Raw genomic sequence first — 19457 nt, forward strand, 5'->3', positions numbered from 1 at the left:
TAAGCCAAGTTTTAGTTATATAACGTCGCAGCACTCTTAGTTCACATAGACAGTTAAATGTATGGATAGCATTAATCTAGTCAAATTCAATAGATGTAATAGCTAAAGCGAAAAGTAATGTATCTAAGTCTAGTTCTTAAAGAACTTTAGACTTAGTACGCATAGAAGATTAAGTAGATAAATAGCTAAAGCAAAGTTGGTATCATATAACATAAAGAACAATGTATATAGTATAGACAACATACTTGATATCAAATATATAATAACCTTAGGTAGAGTATCGAAAACAACAAGCGGGTTTGTGGAAGACGATGCCCTTGACCATGTTTTGACAACCAATCAGGGCCAGTGAGCGCACTTACCGTTAAGATCGGAACTGCAAAAACAAACGAAAAAACAATTCAAACTGATCGCCAGACTACCTGGCCAATAGTCTGAGTCTTCTATTATGCAGTCAGTCACAACTGAGCAGATGTTTTCGAACAGTATTACAGAGGGTCTTAGCCTGGGAATATGACCTGGCTGTGAACTAAACCGAACTGTACTCAGATACCTGGCTCAGCTCAGAATTCACTAGTTTGAAGCGGTTTTGCTTCAGTATTCCGAAACTGCGTATTTGAAAATTCAATTGCGAAATTGAACAAGATCGATGATTGAGTGGCGAGCTATAAAAGTATATATAGAAGAATTTAGAAAATAAATTAGTCTGCCTTTAAGCTCCAATCATGTAAGGCTATCCCAACTATTTCAAAAATCTTTCGAAATTTTAGTAAACTGGTACTTAGGTAACTTTAACATGTTAGTTGTATCAATTTTGTTGTCGAACACTTTCAGTTATTAAGAAAGTGTTGTTCTGTTAATACGTTAAAACACACACACAACCACACAAACAGCATTAAAAATGCGCTACCTTTATGGTGTGTCGGATACCAAATATCTGACTGGAGAGAATAGACGGCGGAGGGAACTCTCGTCATTAAGTACGGAACACAAATATAAGCCCAACGCCATAACAGACTCACGTTGTCCTTTCGATCATGATGCCCTTCCAATTGTCTTTTGCGTTCAACCCGCATCCCTAACTGAACAAGCTGTGAATGCTGTGGATAAACTGCCCTTGTCTTCGGTCTTCGATTGGACCAACGCTGAGGTCACGCAGTGGATTCGCAGCTATGGCTATCCGCAGTATGTGGTGAGTTTAACAGCTGGAGACTTACAATCTACGATACTTAGTCCTGTACGGGCTTATCATTTTAGATGCGAGAAGAGCTTAGCTCATGCTAGGTAAACTGACGGGTATCTCCTAGTCGGATACTGCCGACTAGAGCACACTTATCGAAATGATCTACTCAATCTAGTTCACTTAGCAGAAGCGCTTGTGTTTTATCCTCTCAATAGAAAGCTTTCCAGGTGAACATGGTCTCGGGCAGGAAGCTGCTGCTGATAGACGCCGCTGCATTGTCGGCGATGAATATCAAGGACTTTAAGCACATTAAGCATATTACGTATGGCATACGGATGCTCTTCCATTTGCAGCTGGCGAAATACTCGGGCAGGATTTCGTTGCCGGATGAGCACCCCAACGAGCTGTATATGCTGTGGCACACCCAGACGGGCGTCCACTATGATGCCGTGCATCGATCGGATCTGTTTCGGCGCATGCAACTTATAGGCGAGCGGGAACTCAATCTGGATCATTGGACTTTGCTGATGCTGTGGCTGAAACGGGAGCGAGAGCGCAAATATAAGAAATTGGCTAACAAGCGGTCCGTTCTGGCAAAGGTGTCGTCTAGTGCGAAGTTTGCCAGCAAGGTGGTATCAATGGAGGAATATATATGCAATGTTTGTATACCGCCCTGCGAATGCCTTTGGGATGCAGCACATGTTCGTTGGCCGTGGCGCCTCAGCTGCATACGCGGCCCCGCGTCAATCAGGAGCTCGAAAGCTAGCTGGATGGACACCGAGAGTTTCTGCAAGCAATGCATACCGCCCTGCGAGTGCCGCTGGTTATCCCGGTTCTATCTGACCGACACGGTTCTGATGTGCCTGCGGCAAAACTTTCCCGAGAAGTTTTCACCCATATATGACGAGTCAACCAGCACGGGAACGCGGGACAGTCTCATCGAACGTTGGTTCCGATTCTCCATATAACAAACAACACACCACCCACACACAACATTTAACTGCATTCGCTTGCAGTTTTCAATATAGTATGCGGAAGTTCCTTCCCTAAAATCTACAGTAATTTTTTTTTTATTTGGAATCGATTTAAATTGCATCGATTGTATCTGGATAATTGTTGATTACAGCTCAAATTGATATCGCTGACGCTGTACACGTGTCCCCGTCTATGTAGGTTGGAAAGCACACAAAAATAGTCGAGGATTCAACGACTGCTTGATACCCTGGCTTTGTCAGCTAGAGATCGCTTTATTAGACTTTCTTTCAATTTTAGTGTTATGCCATGCCCTGTTACTTAGATAAATATCTGATTTTTGATAAATATACATAAGTGTAATCACATCCTTTTCATTGTTTAAAACATAATCACAAAATATTACTATCAATCTTACCAATCGCTTAGCAATGACACAAACCTATCATACCCGCTGTTTCCCGTTTGGCATTCAGGGCAACCGAAAGGTACAGCACAAAAATAAAACAAACAGCACGAAAAATTTGAATTTTGCATCCCACAACGTCGACAACATCTACAACTACAACTACAACAGCAGCAGAAGCAGCAGCAGTGGTGGCGACAGCACAAGCCACACCACTACACACTCATACGCGATCCATTGTAAAAACGGACCCATTGAATCGAACGCCAATGCTGTGAGCGTCAGCGTCTGCGTCAGCGCCAGCGCCGACGTCAACAGCGCTGGCGCGTCGCATGCTCGGAGCAAAGAAAAAGCGGCTGTCGCGCAGGCAACATTTTCAGTTCAGTTCCAACAATCGGAGTGTCAAGCAGCTAGCAGAAGGCGCAGGCAACGACGAGCAGCGGCAAGCAGAAATAAATAAATAGAATAAGCAGGCAGGCAGAAAGGCAAAGAGCCAGAGGCGCAACTCACAGCCGCCAACTGTTTGAAATATATTTTTTTGCTTAACTCTAGAAATTCTAGAAATATAGCTAAAATATACAATTTTTGCCTGCGCATGCGCTGCGCTCAAAGTGCTTTTAAAATAATACAAACAGCTGCCGCAGTAAATTTTCAAAATAAAGCAAAGACACTCAAAAACTAAAGTCAAAGAAGAGACGAAAAGTGGAGACAGAAAAAACAGCTAAAACTACTGTTATGTACATTTAATTAGTGCAGTGCGTGTGTTTGAGAGTGTGTACGCGTGTATTAGTGTGTAGTACGTATGAATAGCCGTGCATATGTGTTTGTGTGACAGTGACATCTAAATACAAAAACAAATCCTTTTCTTGTAATCATTCACGAACGCAAAAAAAAAAAAACAATCACAATAAACGCGCGTGCATTTTGTTTGACGCGCGTTTTGTTTTACGCTTTGTTTAATATCTGGAAATTACTAGTAAAAACATTGTGTAAATTGTTAATCGGAGCGTGCTGTGTTAATTACATCATTTACTGTAAATTAAATACGTTTTAGTCATCTTTAAGTTCAAGGTGAGTGCCGTGTAACAAAAATGGGTATAACAACATCTCTTGATTATCAGGAAAAAAATTGTATGCGCAATTTTCATTTAGGAGCATTCACCTACAAAACTAATCTTTTTTGAAGTTTAGTTTAAAGTTAATATTTTAAAGCTAAATATTATTGTGAAATAATTTATTTGTACAATTTTTATTGTTGAAGTACATTTCTTTTGTGAGAAAGAAATTTAATATTTTGTATTATCAAAGTTAAGAAAAATTATTAAAATTAATAAAAGGTAATTTTAAAAGAATTTTAAGAGTAAAAGAAGTAGGAAATATTTAAAAAATAATCTAAAAATAAGATGTTAGACAAAATTACAAATAAAATGAAAGAATTGCAAAAGAAGTGTAACATTTACAATAATAACATTATATACAATTTGCAGTTTTAATTTTACATTATAAAATCATTTTGCTATTTGAAAATGTTGTACTTTTCACGAATAACAACAAATGTTGCTAACAGACTCAGAAATGCATAATGAAATATTAAAGTATTTAAGATAAGATAAAGTTTGCAGAAAGCCAATTATAATAAAAATATTTTCCTTTGAAAGTGCAACTCGCAGGGCTAAGATGTTATCAAGAAAAAAATAAATAAAGTAAATATTTTTACTCAAATTGTGATTAGCTATTAAACAAAAACAAACAGTTACAAGAGCGATAAATTACACTAAAATACTTAAGAAATTATATATACATATATAGGTAGTTATAGATATAGATGAGAACACTGAGTCTGGTTAGTCAGCAAATGACGTACGATTGAGCAATGAGCAAGTGGGGCATGCCTCAATCGTCTTATATAGATACACAGACATATGTCGTATATAGCCAATGCCCAACTCATACAATTGCACAAACATATATATGTATATATATATTTAATTATATGAGAGACGCCACTTTTTATGCGGCTAATAACATGGCAACACGCAGAGGACTTGAATCATGATAAAGAGGGACAACAACACAGACAGTTAGTTACAATCACATATAGATATTTAGTATATAGGGGTTCTGTATCAACCCTAACACATGGGTAATTTGGATAAGGGCTAGTTGCCAAATATTTGCACTCTATTCAAATTTACTTAACTTGTGTGTGCTTTTTTTTAATATATTCCTGTTGCTTTGATATTGCATATGTTGATTAAATGGGCAGGATTGGTTGGGTCGGTCTGGTTGCTAGGGCTTAGAACTTGACACTGATTACTATGCAGTCTGCCGTCGAACATGTGCCATACATTATTTGCATACATGTGCACTGAGCGAAAAAGTGCTGTGTTAAATTAATAATTTAAGTTAAATTTTTTAGATTATTACTATTTTTTTTTATTTTATATATATGTTAATTTTAAAGATAAGCTTTTTAAATATATTTAGTTGAAAACTTTTTTATTTATAATTATATTTGCAATTCAAATTTTATATTTATTTCTATATTAAAACAATATATATTTATATTCTAAAATTGTTTATATATATTAAAAAAAAATTATTTTGATATATTAATATTTATAAATTTTTAAATACATATATATTTTTAGATTAGTTTTTATTTAATCATATAAATTAATTTCAAACTATATTTAACTTAATTTAAATTGAATTTTAAAGTACTATATTATAGTTAACTCTATCAGATTCCGACTTTTTAAAAATCTACATATATATCTTTTTTCCAAATATGTGAGTTTATATAATAATTTAGCAATATCTACTGCACCTGTAATGTCTGCAGGTGTGATTTATCAGTGGCGTCAGTAAAATTTGCGGAGATAGCAATTATATTAATGGTTTTATAGTCGGATTTGATTTTAATTTTATAGGCAGGTAGACATTCCATTCATGATAAGCAGTTCTAACTGTTAGACTCTAGACCCGGGTTGTGGTCCGGCATATCTTAGCACTAGTTTTATGAATGAGCGAAGCCGCCTTGCACTATCTCCGCTGGTCATGTGCTTCCATTTTATCTATAAATTTCATTTTGACACTGAGTCATGTGCAAGCGCACCTTCTTTGTGCCACTTCTTATCACCATCGGGCTTGCTGAGCGAGTTGCACTGAAGACCCATATTATCTCTATCATATCATTCATGAAAAATGCGCACGTTTTCGTTTCTTGGCTTGCATGCACGAGACAATGTGAGGAGACATAACTAAAGATAAGATAAGATATAATACTATATGATTATTGGGGAAAAAACTTTTCATTATTCTGAAGACCATAAGTAATAACATTTATCGACTTGTCCTCATATCACGCACTTGCATATCACATGATACTCCTCATACCCATCTATCATCTATATAAACCATCTTTCAATTAAAAATTCATTTTCTCTCTTTCGTTCGTTATATATAGCTCACGCTAGCGCCATGTCGAACACAGAGAAACGAGGTCTGCACAGAGTACAAAGTAAGTACAATTAACAATTTATTTGACCATACCCCTATAACTATAAGTCGAGCCCCTTTTCTGATAAAACAGAAGAAAAAAACTATTTTCAATTGAAACAATAAATAACACGCATTGAAAATTCAGTTATAAACAAATTGATTGAGTAGGGGACAGGCCCTCATTCAATATATATAAACATATATATATGGACTGCTGGCAGTTCTCGATTGGTGTCAAATGGAACAAGTTCAATTGAGGTTACAAATCAATTGAGTGTTGCGCTTGAATAAACACAAATCGAACTATCTTTCAAAGGGCATTCAAAGTGCGTTTAGATTAATTCAGAGTCCGCTTTTGTGGTCAATTTCCGTTTCTAATTTCGAAACTAGATTTTAAATTAGTTTGTTTGCGTGCCAAATAATTAGAAATGTTAAATTGTTATAAACTTTTCTATAGTAAAATGTTTCGCTTTAAAAATATAAGCATAAAATACTTCGCACAATTTATGGTTTTTTGTTTACTATAATTTTTATTGCTAATTGAAGGCATAAATCGAAGCTGATAGAACTCCAGTTAGGTCTAAATCACTTGCAAGCAGTTCATTTCAGCAAGCAGTTCAACAAGCAGTTATTGAATTCTTTTTAAAGACAGCTTAAGGATTTGGGATTCGAATTTTGTAATTTGGGTAAAATAAATTTATTTGGCTGTCAAGTTCTGATTATGAGCTCAACCGCTGCGTGCATCAATCCTTGATAAATATTAAATATTAGCTATGCCATCATCAAATATATTTAATTAGCTTGGGCGTTGTCATAGTCAACCGTATAACATCATCATGAAGCCTGTTTTGTGGCTTGTGTTTGTTTTTGTTGTTGTTGTCATTGAGCTGGCCCTTATGACGCCATTGTTGTGACATTTCGAGGATTTGTCATAAATACCAGCAACTATGCAAACAAATTGTCAGAGTCACGCCTGCTGAGCACATTCGTAATTTGCTCCATTTTCTGGCTGGGTTGGGTTGGCCACTCAAGTTTTACAATAATGTCAGTGCCGCAATGGCGCCCATTGCCAGTAGAACACAACAATAACCATCAACTAAGAGTCGTACTTCGACACCAGTGTGCGGCGTTGCAATTAAAGTTTTTGTTGTTTCAATTTGTCATCAAATTGCGCGTCAGAAAAAAACGAAAAAAGAAACGAAGTAAATAATACCATAATAATAAAATGCTAATAGCCAAATCAGCGTTTCTCGTTTGAGCTTAGCTATTTAACACTTTGTCAAGTCAGCAGCCAGACAGAGCGGGGATGGGAGGCTGTACGGGCAGCACAGACAATGGCCAGTGGCCAATGGCTAATGGGCGCACATGATCCGATAGTTGGATATAAGTCGAACCCATTAGATAAGCGAAATGTGCTAATCAACTATAAAATTTGACAATTAGCATGGCTAAAAATAAACTTAAATGGCAGGTGTGAAAACAGAGGTGATAAAGGGGACAGGAAGGCGGCTGCACGCCTGAAGTCACACGAGTTGTTGATGGCGCAATTAACATATTGTCCTTCAATGAATCATTAATAAAAGCGAATGGCATTTAATTATGCTAATTCTCAATACTCTTTTCAGTTCGCAATGAACAACCGGAGTGAATTGAAAGTAGAATATCAATTACTCCACACATTGCTATCATTGTTATACTGAGCAAGAAGCAAGAATACAAAATTTTGATTATATGTAGAGGCTATTCCAAAAGATTATCTATTTCCAGTTCATATTGATTATATAGATATTGATTATAGGTTGAGGTTATTTTAAATGAATGAATATTAAGTTTTTAGTTTGCATAAGATATCTTAGCTATATTAGATTGTCTATGGATATAGAGCAAGATTATATGTATATAAGCTTTAAGTCATCTTATGACATATTCATTGTACTCTCTAATAGAGTATATACACAACAAGTTTATGCAGCTTGTTTGTCTTTGCATTCAGCTAACGCCCGCCCACGTCAATCAAAACGCGATTCAATCAGAAATGCGCAGCATAAACACTTGATTATTCCGTGTCCCTGCACTTGGCGAGCCAGCTCGAAGGCAATAACAAATCAATAATAATAATAATTGTAATGCCCATAGATATAAGACTCAATACATGCACTAAGTTTTGCCAATGCATTTTTAATAAGCGAAGGCCAGTCGAGGTATATAATATGTATGCAACCGACAAGATGGAGACAGCGGCTAAGCAAAACAATGAAAATTATATATTTAAATTATCACATATATAATAATAATATTTAAATATTTTGTTTTTGATTTGCTTTTGCCAGCAAACGAATTTGTTTATGAAAACATCTATAATATATTTAATAATTATTTTCAAGTATTTTTTTAATTCAATTTCAAATTTCAGCCAGCAAAAGTAAACAAATTGTTTATGAAAAGATCTGACAATATTTGGATCTAGTGAGAACCAATGAATAGTTGTTATTTTCTAAAAATAATAGAATTAGCTATAAACAAGTTCTGTTCCGCTTTCAATGCAAATTAAATGCCACGTTCTTTGTGCCACTAACACATGTCAAAACTGTCGAGCCCTGATAAGGTTCGATCTTAGCAACAGTCGCAGAACAAACGAGTCAAGTAAAAAGTACATTTTCTATATATATTTAGATATATGCATATGAACAATTTAATCAAATTTAGCTAAGTTCACGCCATGACTAATTCCATTGAAATTGAAGATCTTTTTACAGTATTATTAATGCCCTTATAAACAACACGTTTTTTGCTGTTATTGTTATTGCTGCCAGACAATTGTCATTTAAAGTCGCTTTTATTTAAACTTTTTGTTGCTTTTACGATAATTTGTTTCCATATGCCTTAATTAAGTAGATTCGAGTTTTTGTGCTGCATGAGAAATGGGGAAAAAATGTTTTTTTTTGTTTTAAATTGACATTAATTAGTTTCTTGGAACTTGGAAGTTGTTGTGCAATTGAGCACGTTATTGTCTCGACTTTATAAAGTAATTACATTTTCTTGTTTTGCGAACTTTGCAATTGGTTACAACGCGAATCGATAGCGAGAAACCTGTCAGCGAATTGTTTCACTCTGCAATCTCGGCTCTACATAATTTCATGCTAGTTATTTCCGCTGCGTGGCACACTTTTGTCGTAATTAAACGTCGCACTCAGCTCGAATCGACCCAAAGGTTCAAGACTGCCTCCGGTCACTGATCGTCTAATTTAATCAAATCTAATGAGTGAATTAAATAAATATTAATTCAAGTGCCGCACATGCAACAGGCATGCCGACTTTGAACCTATCCCGATGTCTATGTCGATGTCTCTCGGTCTACGGCTCTGGCCCTGCTCCGGCGTACACAAGTCTGACTTGTCCGATAAGCCAAGTCTATGTGAGTTTTTGTTTATGTGGAATGCTGGCAAATAGAATTCATCTGGCAGGCCCCCGTGTCTGGCTTTAACATGCAGCATTTACTTTGTCTGTATATACCCTGTAATATAAGCAGATAGAAAGCTCGGGACCAACTTGACAAAAATATGTGTCTTAAATTTATAAATCATCTTAATAACAGATTAGAAAAGGGGTTGCTTTTACCAGTAGCTACTAAGGCCCTAATTACAGGGTATTTTCATACCGATTCTCTATTTAAATGACATGTTTCACTAAATATTAAGATTTTGACATTTTCCTTAAGAAGCTTAACAAAAAGCTGATAGAGAAAGTTTTAATTAGTTACAGGGTATCTTAAAGTAAAACTCACATTTCAACTAATATTATTTCCTTTTTTTTATGTATTCAAAGCATATTTAAGTAAATGATACATCATACTTTAATATCTACAGGGTATCTTAAGGCTAGCAAACATTTTAATTAAATATATATCGAACGTTTAATTCAAAGTCATTCTACATTTTCATTAAAGAACTTAATATAATTACATATTTACCGACTACAGGGTATCTTTTGGTTGACGTCACTATTGAGTTAGATGTTTTTAATCTTTCATGTATTTCGGACACATTTCATAGTACTATCATATCAAATGTATTACACAAAAGCTCATTAAGTTGGCTTCGTATTGTCTACAGGGTATCTAAAGGTCAATATTGGTCTATCCCTTCCTCTCTCTTCTCTGGGCCTCTGCCTCGCTTGTTTTCATGTTTCATTCAATAAAATTTAGTTACTTGTTACCATGAGTAGTGCCATAAAATTGGCAATGGCCCATTCATTAATTAGTTTATATATATATATATATATATATATATATATAATAGATTCGTTCTTTATATTTATAAAAACAACTTTTTATTTCGCTGTGGAAAAATCTCAAATTACCAAAATTAAATTTTAACGCTCGCAATCGCAAATTGTGTTTGCACTTAGCTATAATGTGTTGGCCGTTTGTTTGTTTGTTTTTTTTTTTTTTTTCATTTGTTTTTCATTTGCTGTAATAATTACGCTTAGCTAACGGACGAGCCCCCAGTTTGAGAGAATTTGTATAATAAACACAAACGAATGACGAGTTAAAAAAAATATAAATAAATGCTGAAATTTGTTGCTGTTATTGTAGACGTAAATCGTGAACTAACTTTAAAGCAGCAAAACAGATAAGCAATTTAAGTAATTTATTTATAAATTAATGAAAATGTATGTGATTCAATTGCTTTAATGCAATTAAAAATGGTATAAAAAACTGGAACATAATTTACTTTAAAGGTACTTAATGTTCTGTCTAGAGATATATTAACGTAATAAATAGCAAATTAATACGTATTTAGAATACATTTTGAAGTACTATCAACTGAAAAACATATAGATCTTTGAAGAAGCTTTCGCATAGTATTTGACACTCTAGCTCTACATGTCTAGTTATGTCATATATCATATATTTTGCGGTTAGACTGAGCATTTTATACCTATTATCCAATGCGGAAATAGTTAAGCTTAAATAATATATAAATCTTATATTCGATTTCAAAACTGATTCATTGACACTTTCCGATGCATTGTAAAGAGATTATTAGAACTTAATTTTAAGTTAATTAACATTCAGGGACATCACATTCAACTGATTTCAGCATTGCAGTTCAGGTCTTATCAGCAGCTCGTCTTAATTACGTTCATAAATCAGATGAGCATTGCATATTGTTGCCGTGCCGTGCCATGCCGGCTGTCATCGGCTGAGATTTTCCCTATTGCACTTTGTACTAAAGCGCGACAAGTGCAACATTCAGCCAATACACAACAATAAAACCAACAACAACAATACCAATCCCGTACCCAATCACTTTCACGAGTATGCAAAAAGAGATTTCCATGTTCGTCATGGAATTTACCCACAGGAATGAAACTAGGACAATGTTAAATGCAACAAGAGGCATCTTTCACCCCGTCTGCACAATTGTCATAAAATTAAGCTTGGCATTGTATATATATTATAAGTATATAAAGCCACAATCAATGCAAGTTAAGTTGATAAGCGCTGAGATCTTCTTTAATAAAAGTAAATTTCCTGCTTGTAGTTAACAATTACAATTGAAGTAAATTTATTGCATTTTTTAACTCGAACTCTTTAAATGGCAAATGTTGTAATTGGTGTGTGGACGACAATATCCGATTAGGTATATGATACCCTGTAATTCTGCTCTACTTTACTTTCGACATGTTTTAATTAAAACATAGCTACATATATCAAACCAGATTTTTAAAACGTTTAAGACTTGTTTTAAAAACACCAAACTTTAAAGTCGATATATATCGATCTTTATCGATTTTTTTTTAATTTTTAAAAAGTAATCAAAATATCACTTTAAATTATATAAGATCCTCAAAAATTCATAAAATATTTTTAGTAATTAATCTAAGCACATATTAATATTTATCGATTAATCGACCTACTAACGACTATAGATAGATCAAGAAAACGCAATACAAATTTATTTCAGATTCCGAAGTGAATCGTTTCCTTGCTGCTACAACTGCACAATTCCGCTTTAAGCCAATTTGTAATTGGTCTATACAAATTAGTAACAAACAATGTGCAAAGCAAGGCCAGTTCCGTAAAATTGTTCATTGGAAATCAGTTAGCAGCAAAGCATTGTAAACGGAAGTGTATCTACAGGTTAACCGAGTTGACAAGCTATTAATTGTAGCTGGAAGGCGAGTCAACAGTGCAAACAACTGACAGACAAGACGACGGACAGACAGACGCTCAGACGGACAGTTAGACAGTTCGACAATTCGACAGTTTGGCAGTTAGAAATGGGAGTGGAACAAAGCCACTTTTAGAGCAAACAAACTATTCTATAGCTGGAAAACTTAACTCGTAATTTGGCCGCGCCTTCCTAGACTTAGCCATATATACAGTTATACAGCTATAAATATATATGTATTTAGATATATATATATAAATATATATCTATTGGCAAGCTGACAAAAGTATGGCTACGCGTCTGACGTCGATATTGGTTTGGGTTGGAAAAAAACAGAGATCACATGGGCCTTTGGATAAATGCCACACGTTTTATATACCACTAAATAATGACCACAGTCGGTCGAGTCTATCTATATATGTATTTTCTGGTATACATATGTACATATACTTAAGAATTTTAACCTGTATATATAGGTTTATGTATGTAATTTTGAAGGTCAAGAAACAACGCACTCAAAATCAAAGGGAAACAACAATTTCGGCATTTATAGAGTGGGATGAATAGATACTTGTGCAGAGATATATAGAAAGAGAGAGAGATATATAGAACAGTGGAGCACATGCACCCAGTGACCGGCATTTTTATTTTGTTTCTTTGAGCTTTATCGTGCCAAGGAACTGAAGCATATAGAACTTAAAAATAGAACAAAATTTCTAAAGCGGAATACTTCCAACAAATTATTAGCAAGCAACGATGCTGACACACACTCGTGATCATGGGGGTATATATAATGTTTTTATATTCATTTTCTACATTAGACAATTATGAATAAAAAGACAATTATATAGAATAGAAAAGAATAGAAATGATACGAGAATTTCATACATTTATCAGGAGATTTCTATGGCAGGATACAATGATTAAACTTTTAACTTCTTAAGGATCAGGAATATAAAAAGAATAAAATAGAACTAGATTGGTATAGAATTAACTTATATACACAGATTAACATGACTTATGGCTACTCATTAGTATATATATTTACCTACATATATATATGTATATGAGTTATTAAGGGACCTCTCCGATTATGTGTTGCACTTTTGATAACAAAATCGGAAGACCCTCTCGACGCTGTTTAAATTTAGCTAAGAAAGTTCATTTTAATGTCAAATATATTATGAAATGCCGGAAATGGAAATTGATTTAAAAATTATTGGCAAACTCAAAAACATTACGAATTTTTAATTAAATTTTGTGTTTTCGAATGTAAAATTTTGAACAATTTTTTACTCTCTTCGAATGACTCAAGCTCTTAGCGTGAATCTGAAGATTCACATGCTGCGACTGAAATTAGCATAAAAAATAATTTTTAGTATCACGTTTGGCCTCAAAACATTGTTTCTTTTTTGCCGCTGCTTCTTTTTAGATGTTTACTTAATGAACTCTGTTTTTGGGGCTATTTTTCAGCATTTTTATGCTCAAAAATACATTTCGGATTGAAAACTTGTTTGTATCTTCTTCTTTTTTGACGTTGAAGTACTTTTTTAGTTTGGCTTAAAAACGAAAGCTAATAATAAACGGAAAAAGATTTAAATAACATTTTTAATATTTACTTTTCGTGTGTGTTTGTTTCTTCACTTAAGCTGTCTTAAAATTAATGAAAAAATGTTTGTTTTATTATTTATTTTAATTTTGTTTGCTTCATTTTGTAGCCGGTTTTTTGATGTTGTTTGTAAAACACAAAGTTCAACCTTCGTTTAATTTATTTGCACATGAAAAATATTTAGTTCTGACCGGATTTTGTTTTCAACTGAGAATACAAAAAGACATTACAAATGTTTTCAACGACAATTAATCAGAAAAATAATAAAAAAATAATTATTTAAAAAAAAACAAAGCAGCAAAAACTTGCTCAAAGGCAGTTAACTCCGAGACTTCTGGGAAGGCGTTAACATTTTTTTGATCGCGATGCGTCAAAAGTTGTAGGTACAAGCAACACTTGAGACTGAATTTAAAAAAAAGAGTTCTGGTCATAAAAAAATTTGTTTAATTAATAAAATATTTTACTTTTATTTATGTATATTTTATTTTTATATTTTTGTATAGTGTTTTTTACATCACATTTATTATAAATATTTTGTTTGTTTTTAATTTTGCATTAAAAGAGAAGAAATTCTATTTTACGTTAATAGTTATCAATTTTGCAGCTTGACTCAATACAATAACTTACAACAGTTAAATAAAACTGATTGATTTCGGGTATTTCCGGTCTAGACAATACAGTCTATATGTGGGTATATACTCGTATATCAATATTATTTATAGCTATTGTAAATAGGCTTTCGGATCAAAGCGTTATAAATACATATATATTTCTTTCCTTGGCTCGTGCTCTTATCAGAGTCTATACAAGCTATTTCGATGACACGCTCACTTAGCATTGATTTAAAGTGTCATAATTTATGTAGAAGAAATTATGAATACTATAATTTATATGGCTTTTTGTCGTGCCATTCATGCAAAGTTTTCCATGACGTTAAGCTCCAAATCAAACGATCAAGAGCATGCAAAGCCAATTAAAGCCTAAAATCAGCTTTACGAATTCGAAAAATTAATTTATATTTCTCGAGATAATCAAGAAAAAGCGAATAAAAAATTGATGAACACTATGAAGGTCGTTGGGGATGCTCCACTACGGAAAGAATTCGTAAAACTGGTCTACGAGCATTAGCATTTGACATTTTACAGTTAAGCATATTCAGCTAATTATATAAATATCTTCTTTTTTAATTTAATCCAAAAAAACCGCCAGACGTTTAACAGACTTCTTAAATATGTTGAACAAGTTTTTGTGCGCTTTTTGTGTATGTCGCTCTGAGATATACAGGTCTGTGCACATTAAATAATGCGACAGGTGGGCGTGACCAGGCTAGACAGGTGCTAGACATGCCATGCGATAAGCTAAGTGGAGGGGTGCTGAGTCGGAGCGTACTTCCCATTGATAACGGCGTTTGTCGAACGTTTTTATTATTTTTTTTTTGTTATTGTTTTTTATTATAAGTAAGCAGCTTTCTCGGCCCGCTTCGATTGGGCTGAGTACAGTTAAAAGCGGCTTTTGTTGCCTGACATCAGCTTTTACAAAAAAAAAATTTTTAAAAAAATCAAGAAAAAATAAACAAAATTTAAAAAAATGTATGCACACGCGCGAGTTTTGCAAATTAAAGTTGGACGCCTCTGCGACCCGGAGTTCAACGGCATTCCAAATTAATGCAGCTTATTAATATAGTGTAAGCCAGTTATAAAACGGGCATTGCGTTGCCCTAAAGCAATAAGTAACAAGCTGTGAGGAATTCAGAATCGGAGCTTAAGGGATATGAATGTGAACTCAAACAGAACCGACTATGGCACTGACTCATAAGAATTTCGATTCTCAAGTGATTCTAAAATAAATTTTCTAGATTTTTGTAGATTCTGAATCCCTCTACTCTCTACTCTCAACTCCCTACTCTCTACTCTCTACTCTCTACTCTCTACTCTCTACTCTCTACTCTCTACTCTCTACTCTCTACTCTCTACTCTCTACTCTCTACTCTCTACTCTCTACTCTCTACTCTCTACTCTCTACTCTCTACTCTCTACTCTCTACTCTCTACTCTCTACTCTCTACTCTCTACTCTCTACTCTCTACTCTCTACTCTCTACTCTCTACTCTCTACTCTCTACTCTCTACTCTCTACTCTCTACTCTCTACTCTCTACTCTCTACTCTCTACTCTCTACTCTACTACATGTATCCATTTATAAATATTTTGCAGAGTATTCAAGCTTCGTTCGTTTCCAGTTTCTTTCACCTTCCGCCTTTTCCTTCGGCTCAATGCACTTTGGCTAAAACTCAGTTTTAATAACTAGCTAACGAGCAGGGAGAAAATAACGAAACCTGCAAACGGCTTTGCAGTTGACAATGATAATCATCTTGTAAAATCAGTTTATCAGCATGTTAAATGAGTTGAACATTATGATAAAGTGGACGGCTGAATCAGCTAAAAGGAGAAATGTTTGTAATTTAATAGCCTTAATTTTTTACGGGCTGCACCCACCTGGGCAACTCAAATTGATGTGCAATTTTTTATTGTTATTAACGTTGTATTGAGGTCAAATACTGACAGTTAGATTGCTAATGAGTTTTATCGCATCATTAATTAAGTTAATAAATGCGCTTATCGCAAAAGCAGCCCCAAAGCTCTGAGGCATGTAATGAAAACAACGTATTACATCAGTCTTACAAACAGCACACGATAGTTCCAGGTAAACTTATCTAAAGGCTCTTGAAGGCACATTATAAAAATAATAAAATTATTTAAAAACCAGTTTAATTAAATCGTAAAGCGGTTCGCACTGGTTCTCCTGGCGTGCTTGACAAAACGAACTTCCGATCCTCGATTTGTTTCCATAGCTCTCCAGCATTTCTTATCGCCTATTAACGATTTTTTTTAGAGCTTTAGAAATTTTTCCATACACACGCCATCAGGTCAAATATATAACGTCTTAATTTGTTGTATATATATTTTGTTATTGATAATATTCAGACCACCCGAAATTCAGCAAAGATTTATTGTATTTAATCTACATATTGGGCAGACTTTAAAATAATTTAGAATTAAAAATTGTCTAATAATATTATATATTGTATGATAAATAATATTTGTTAATTTAATTTATTCTATTTTAATTTTAATTTACAATTTCTCCTTTGTTTTAGTTTTATCATATTTTATATACAAATTTTTGCTTAGCAACAGTGCTGCTCATTTTTTTCTTTTCTCAACTTATGATGAAAGTGATGCCCATTTATTTCGAGCTAGATCGACTATTAACAATGAAATGTTCTGCTGTTGTTTCTTAAAAGGAAAAAAGCTTTTAAATTTATGAATTATAAATAAATAATCTTCATAGTTTGAATTGTTTCCTAATTTTTATATCTCCTTTACTCTCTTGCAGATATGCTATCATGCCGTCAAGTCTTGAATCTACTAACAATGCTCGGCTTCATGCTGAACTATGCGCTGCGCGGTAAGTGCCCATTTCCATGTATTTCCTAATACTTGCTAATGACATCTATTTATCCTTATGTAGTCAACCTAACCATTGCCATTGTGGACATGGTTATGCCAAATATCACAGCGCACATAGCAGGCAATTCCAGCCTAGCAAGCAACAATACTCTGGCGGGGATTGTCAGCAGCAGCAGCAGTGAGGGCATCCTCAGCAACACCACCACCAGCGATGGCGTTGATGTTTATGAGGAGCGCTTTCCCTGGGACACATACCAAACAAACTTTGTGCTTGGATGTTTCTTCTGGGGCTATGTCCTAACCGAGCTGCCAGGCGGTCGTCTGGCTGAAATGATTGGCGGTCGTCGCGTCTTTGGTCATTCCATGCTCTGGGCCAGTCTGTTGACCCTGATAACGCCACTGGCGGCGCACATGAGCTACGTTATGTTGATTGTGGTGCGTGTGGCACTTGGCTTCATGCTAGGCGCCTCCTGGCCGGCCATACACCCCGTTGCCGCCGTCTGGATCCCACCCATGGATCGCTCCAAGTTCATGTCCAATATGATGGGTGAGTAGGGTATATCATTCCTGATTCATTCTGCATAATATTAACCCTCTCTTACCCTCTTAGCCTCTTCGCTTGGCGCAGCCATTACGATGCCTATTTGTGGCTATTTGATTTCAGTGTGTGGCTGGGCCAGTGTCTTCTATTTGACGGGTGCTGTTGGTCTGTTGTGGTCTCTGTGCTGGTTCACGTTTGTCTACGAGACGCCTGCCACACATCCGCGCATCTCGGCCGAAGAGCGCCGCGAGATTGAAGAAGCCATCGGCACATCCACATCTAAGAAGCGACCCAGCTATGTGCCCTGGGGTCAGTTGCTCTGCTCGCCTGCGGTGTGGGCTATTATCATAACACACGGCTTGTCTGTATTCGGCTTCTTCACGGTCATCAATCAGCTGCCCACATTTATGTCCAAGATTCTGCACTTTGACATCAAGAAGGTGAGTCTTAGTTATTTACTTTGTACGGTTTCGATTTGATTTTAATAAATATTTATTTTCTTACAGAATGGTTTGTTCTCCTCGCTGCCCTATCTAGGCAAATATGTGATGGCCGTGGCATCCTCCTATCTGGCTGATTATTTGCGTCAGAAGGGTACCTTGAGTACGACAGCAACACGCAAGCTCTTCACTACTTTCGGTACGTTTAACATTGTAATCACAAGGAACAATTTCTTGTTCCTCTAATATGGCTCGGTTTATCGTATTACAAGGTGTAATCCCTTCGTGCTCTCCAACTTTAATATATATTTCTTCTATTTACTTTTGCAGCTCTTGTTACACCAGGTCTGCTGATGACGGCGCAGGTATTCTTAGGCATGGATGCTACCTGGTCGGTGGCCATCTTTACGCTCGCTCTATTTGCCCATGGCGCTGTAACCGCTGGCTATTTAGGCAATGGTCTGGACATAGCGCCCAACTTTAGTGGCACCATCTTTGGCATGGCCAATTCTTTGTCTTCTTTTGGCGGCTTCTTGTCCACCTGGATGGTGGGCGCGCTGACATTTGATAATGTAAGTCAACAATAATATTATAAAGTAAATATAATCTAATTATATAAACTCTTCCTTGTAATAATTAGCCTTCGTTTCATCAATGGCAAATTGTATTTTGGATTTTGGCCGGCACCTACATCTCGGCAGCGGTTGTCTTTGTTATCCTGGGCACTGGAGAACTGCAGTCCTGGAATAATCCTCCGGAACGCAAAAAGATTGGCGATGTGGCACAGGAGGAGGGCATGCCGCTCAAGAACGAAAAGTAATCAAAGGATTTTATTTGAAATGAGCGAAGAAAAAACCCACCACATCCGCACAAGTTATAGTAGTTTCTACCGCACAAGATTGAGATTTACAGACATATACAGAATTTCCACTTAAAAAATTGTATACTAAAAAAACTGGAAGACATTAGTTTGTAGCCAAGCTGTAAAGTTTCTATACATATATATATTTATATATATACATAACTAAAAAAAAATCAATTATATACGAAAAATGGCATGCCCATGTAGCCAAAATAAGTAATATTTACTTAAGACTTTAATGATTAAATTTAGAGCTCACATGCATTAAACTGTAGACGTGGCAATTTAGCAAATTT

The 19457-nt window shown here is 35.2% G+C and overlaps 1 protein-coding gene across 4 annotated transcripts; it reads left to right on the forward strand.

Annotated features, from left to right (window-relative positions):
- The first annotated feature begins 716 nt into the window (after window positions 1-716).
- Window positions 717-19411, forward strand: LOC111605473 (sialin-like). 4 transcript variants are annotated; one of them, XM_023323998.2, is made up of 8 exons: window positions 1172-1192; window positions 6031-6084; window positions 17245-17316; window positions 17380-17865; window positions 17929-18299; window positions 18366-18498; window positions 18630-18871; window positions 18940-19411. In XM_023323998.2, the coding sequence occupies exons 2-8, from the start codon at window positions 6045-6047 to the stop codon at window positions 19117-19119; spliced, it is 1524 nt and encodes a 507-aa protein (XP_023179766.1). In that variant the 5' UTR covers window positions 1172-1192; window positions 6031-6044; the 3' UTR covers window positions 19120-19411. The 4 variants fall into 4 exon arrangements, with proteins under 4 accessions (XP_023179767.2, XP_023179769.2, XP_023179766.1 ...); XM_023323997.2 differs by lacking the exon at window positions 1172-1192 and adding an exon at window positions 2978-3632 and having other exon boundaries at window positions 18940-19410; XM_023323999.2 differs by lacking the exons at window positions 6031-6084; window positions 17245-17316; window positions 17380-17865; ... (2 more) ...; window positions 18630-18871; window positions 18940-19411 and adding an exon at window positions 1399-2235 and having other exon boundaries at window positions 717-1192.
- Window positions 19412-19457: the final 46 nt, after the last annotated feature.

Source organism: Drosophila hydei, unplaced genomic scaffold (genome assembly GCF_003285905.1).
Source record: "Drosophila hydei strain 15085-1641.00,03,60 unplaced genomic scaffold, DhydRS2 tig00008114-arrow-pilon, whole genome shotgun sequence".
Taxonomy (NCBI): Eukaryota; Metazoa; Arthropoda; class Insecta; order Diptera; family Drosophilidae; genus Drosophila; species Drosophila hydei.